General features: G+C 28.5%; 1 protein-coding gene and 1 long non-coding RNA gene across 2 annotated transcripts; one reads left to right on the top strand and one right to left on the bottom strand.

Moving 5' to 3' along the window:
• Window positions 1-429: 429 nt before the first annotated feature.
• LOC112679425 lies at window positions 430-2046 on the bottom strand. Its single transcript, XR_003148213.1, has 3 exons — window positions 1863-2046; window positions 1702-1782; window positions 430-501 (listed from the first exon to the last, which is right to left on the bottom strand). It is a non-coding gene; the product is annotated as an uncharacterized LOC112679425 (long non-coding RNA).
• Window positions 2047-2670: 624 nt separating this feature from the next.
• On the top strand, window positions 2671-4506 carry LOC112679424 (DNA-directed RNA polymerase II subunit RPB11). Its single transcript, XM_025549218.1, has 5 exons — window positions 2671-2764; window positions 2828-2908; window positions 2968-3057; window positions 3120-3294; window positions 4323-4506. Exons 2-5 carry the CDS (start codon window positions 2856-2858, stop codon window positions 4356-4358), a joined length of 354 nt encoding a protein of 117 aa, XP_025405003.1. The 5' UTR covers window positions 2671-2764; window positions 2828-2855; the 3' UTR covers window positions 4359-4506.
• Window positions 4507-4926: the final 420 nt, after the last annotated feature.

Raw genomic sequence — 4926 nt, forward strand, 5'->3', positions numbered from 1 at the left:
ATACTTGGCTTGCAGCAAGGTGGGCTTAGCTTACAGGTGCACGTACTAGTCTTGCAAGTGCACGAGCTCGTTTTGCAGGTGCACGTGCTCGTCTTGCAAGTACACGGACTCGTCTTGCAAATGCATTTGATTGAATTACAACTCTGCGTACTCGGCTTGCAGCACGTTGGACTGGGCTTATAGGTGCATGAGCTCGTTTTGCAGGTGCACGTGCTCATTTTACAAGTACACAGGCTCGTCTTGCAAGTGCATTTGATTGAATTGCAGCTCGGCTTACTCGGTTTGCAGCTCGGCGTACTTGGCTTGCAGCACGGTAGACTGGGCTTACAGGTGCACAAACTGGATTTGCAGGTGCACGTGATTGTGTTACAAGTGTATTTGATAGATTTGATTTATATTTATATTGATTTATATTTGATAGATTGACAGCATGGTGTACTTGGATTGCGGCAAGATGTACTTGGCTTGCAGCACGGCGTATTCGATTTGCAGCATTGTTTGCTGATATTACAAAATAAATACTAATACTAATAAATACATAAATACTGATATTAAATTATATTGAACAATTGATTTAACATCACGTCAATAACGATACATATTCCGATATAATTTCTATATTATATACACTGCAGTAATAAATTGTCATATTTTTAATTAGAAAGTAGTTTAAGTATGTCGCACCTGCATCATCGAGTAGCAGCCTCATAAATGCAACTACATTAACAGTCGGCTTCGGTACTCGCAAATTAATTAGTATTGTATTGGACTCTAATATTGTATACCGAGAGATGAATGTGTTGGTGATATAAGATACAAATCATGACTGTTGCCGTGTATTGCATAACATTTTCGATCTTATAACTACAATATTTGAAATGGTGTATATTCGAGAGTATTGTACCCAAATCCTCGTTCGTACGGCATACGGTGTTGTAACAGTTTGACCAAAAATGCGATTACTTCATAAACCATTTTAAATGAGAACAACTTCTTGGTGATATAATTACTATTATCCGAAATATCAATTATGAAGCGACTTTAAATTAAATCCCGGAAACTACATGCAATTTTGTAAGTCAGTTCGAGTTGTGTGCAACTAAGGGCTGATTTCTCCAATACTGTTAATCGCGGTTAACTCAACTTAATCATTAACATTGATAACCAGAGAATCAGGATTTCACCAATCCCGGTTAAGTATAACCGTTGCGTAATGGCGATTAAAAATGTAAGCAAATAAAAAAGCAGGTGACTGATCGTGTATGATGAAAATTAAATTATGCGATCAGGATAAAGGGGTTCTAACAATCATAGAGCCGTGTCCATCGAGTTATTCACCGACGTTACCACCGAACTACACACCGATGTCGACACCGATAAATATTCATGCAGTCGACCAAAATGATGTACGCCTAACGTATTCCGACCAACCAACCATGTTTAACACAGTAGGTCAAACTCACCGCCACGTAAAAGGGAAATATATCAAAAAATTGAAAATATTTTCAAATAATTTAAACATGTACATAACTATTTTATTTTTAAAATGGTAAATGTAAAAAATTATTCTATAACTTAACTATGATTTCCTTAATTTTATAACTATTTGATGTGTGAAATAAAAAAAGAAAAACAATATTAAATACTAAAAAAACATTTTCTATTTATTTAATAAAAATATTATACAAAGTTCTTACTTACCTTTCAAAGGGATATATAAGTTATAATTTGATCGTATAATATCAAGCAATATGCCGATGTTGATACTGGAAATCGCTTTATCTATGTACATATTATTAAAATAATTTCTTTTTACTTATTTATTTTACAAATATTATACATTATAACAATTTCATACATACCTTATATCATTTTACAGACATATGATGTACCTATCCCATCTTCAAAATGCTAATATTTTGTAGAAAAATAACTCCACGCCATTACTCAGGGATTATTCTACGGATTTTTATCAATTACGTATTTTGTTTAAATAAGCCAATAAAAATAGAACTATGATCTCAAAATATACTGCCAAATTATAGTTAAAAATGATAAAATGTGTAGCTTCTACGTGAAATAATTTAAAATGTAATGTATTTAAAAGATATAAAACAATTTACATTCGTTTTCAAGGTATTTCTTTTAATATTTTTTAAGAAATTTCCTTTTTATTTTGTTTATAAATCATAATGTAAAGTATAAAGTAACACTAAACAACATTGAATTAAAAGTTAATTATGCAAAATTTATTATCAAGTGCGCATCTATCTTTTCCAAATATGTAAAATAAGCCCTACTTCGCTTTAGAATAAGCCCTGCCATCACTACTTTAAAATGTTCTATGATTTTAATGTGTTTAGCGAATTTATATTTATTTAATGTCACTTATATTCAACTTAACCGGAAAAAATCATTTTATAAGGGAACAATTTTTTTCATAACTAATGTTCGTGATAACAACACAAAGGAGTAACAGACAACATCCAATACTATAATAATTTTTTACGTAAACAAAAAACAAAAATTGCCTTATGAAAATTTTTAGTTGATATGTGGTATAATTTTGGTATATTTTTGTAATTGTTCTGGCAATATTCAGTTATGGTATATTCCTAAGAGTAATTCAGAATTCCTAATCAAAATTTCGTAATGGATTGCAAACTATAATGATAACAGTTTTGATAAGCCGTAAGTCATGCATAAACAATAAACATTACAGATAAGGTTGTGCTGCCGAACCGCCGAGTCGACGCTTTAGTAGGTAAAAATTGTTTGTTTCAGATGTTTTTCTTTACTTATATGTGCATATTTTATGATTTAATAGGTCCAAGTTAAATATTTAACTCATCAAAATGAACGCACCTCCAACATTCGAGTCGTTTTTATTGTACGACGGTGAAAAAAAGTGAGTATTTTTTTGTCAGTTTTTGGTGAGAGTAATTTAAAAACATATTTTAATTTCAGAATTATCAAAGAAGTAGATACAAAAGTCACGAATGCAGCAATATTTACAGTTAACAAAGAAGATCATACATTAGGAAATATGATTAGGAAGTTAGTAATAATATTAAAACTGTACAGTTATTGTTATTTATAATTGTTGTTTATCAATCTAGTCAATTACTTAAAGACCCTAATGTTCTTTTTGCTGGGTACAAACAGCCACATCCTTTGGAGCACAAATTTGAACTTCGTATACAAACGACTTCTGATTATACGCCACAAGATGCTTTAACCAATTCCATAACCGATCTCTTGGCTGAACTCTCTTTGTTCGAAGAGCGTTTCAAGGTATTGTTTTATTAAATTATTTGTAAATAATATCTCATATACCCAGAGTTTTAGTATTAAATAAATATTTATTGAGTAAAAAGGAAACATAAAAAGAAGTACGTGAAGTGTCCGAGCGAACTAAAGCATCGGCTGTAATGCCTACCGTCACCGGTTTGAACCTCGGTCATGGGCGGTACTTCTCTCTGGGTAAACAACTGTCTGGAGAGAGAGGCCGCCATCCCCAACCGGTCACGGCAGAAATCTATGGGTGCCCATTCGAACTCTGCCAAAGCACAAACACTCCTGTATTACAAACCTATCATTCCAAGACATTACCAAAAAATCCATAATAATTCCACTAATAGATAATGGCCATAGTTGCTGGTCTTAAGAATCAATTAAAAAAAAAAAAAAAGAAAAAAGAAACATAAACATTTTAAATATTTGATTTATCTTCAAATGATTTGGATTTTTTTTTTCAGTACCGCTATTTTTGTGAATCATTTAACTTTATATAATTATGAATTTTATGGCTAAAGTTTAAAAATGTTTAACCTAATAATTATTTATCAATATTATTTTTTTATTAATTTTCATTTGATTTCATGTTAGATTTTAATACTCCATGTATTGTATGTTTACTAAATATCACTATGAATTCTGATTTTATACGCTGTATTGATTTGTTTAAATAATGGAAAAAGCTAAATGGAGCTTACATACATCTAAAATTATCTCCATAGTTACTACCTTTAGTTGTCGACCTTATTTTTTTTTTTAATAGCGAATTTTGTGAGACATTTTTTAAATTTCGTAAAGTTGATCGAATTGGTAATTATTTTACTATAACCCATTTATTTAGATTAATAATATTTATATTTTCCTTACTATATATTTAAAAATATGTATATTAAATTATAATCTGCATTAATTTTGGAAAATTACATGTTTAATTTTAAACAACAATATATAGTGTCATTTTATTAATATTTAAAACCACTATTTGATAATAATTTGATATGAATAATATTTACTTTGTATTTTAGGAAGCTTTAAGAGAGAAGAAAGAAGGTCTTGATTAATAAGATTATAAATTCCATTATTCTGTGTTAATGAAATAATAATAAATATTTAATGAGTAAGTAAGTTTAAGATAGTATTACAATTTGGATACATCTGTAATTATATCATTTCTTCTGTATGAATTAATTAATATAATATTATTTCTTATTTTTGATATTATTTTTTTTTTATCAAAGTATATTAATATCAGTGTATTGTTTTTATAGAAATAAATCAAACCATGTATGATAGTAATTAATGAACCATAAACTTAATATTAAATAAATTACTTTTAATAATATTCAAAATTATATTTTCAACAGTACAATTAAACTTTTTAATGTAATGCTTGAATTATAAATGATTATTTTTTAATAAATTGTAATTGAGAAGAGAAACAATTTATTTTTAATTTTTTACATTGTACAAATGTATGTTTATAAATACAATAAAACATAATATATAATAATTATTTAGGTTATCTAAGAATTATTTTATTAAATAACTTTAAAAGAAACATTGAACTATAGCTATAGATCCTAAAATATAATATAGTCTTTAGAATATTATTTTATGGTTTTAAAATGT

This window comes from Sipha flava, unplaced genomic scaffold, assembly GCF_003268045.1.
Source record: "Sipha flava isolate LNK unplaced genomic scaffold, YSA_version1 136_pilon_pilon, whole genome shotgun sequence".
NCBI classification, from domain to species: Eukaryota; Metazoa; Arthropoda; class Insecta; order Hemiptera; family Aphididae; genus Sipha; species Sipha flava.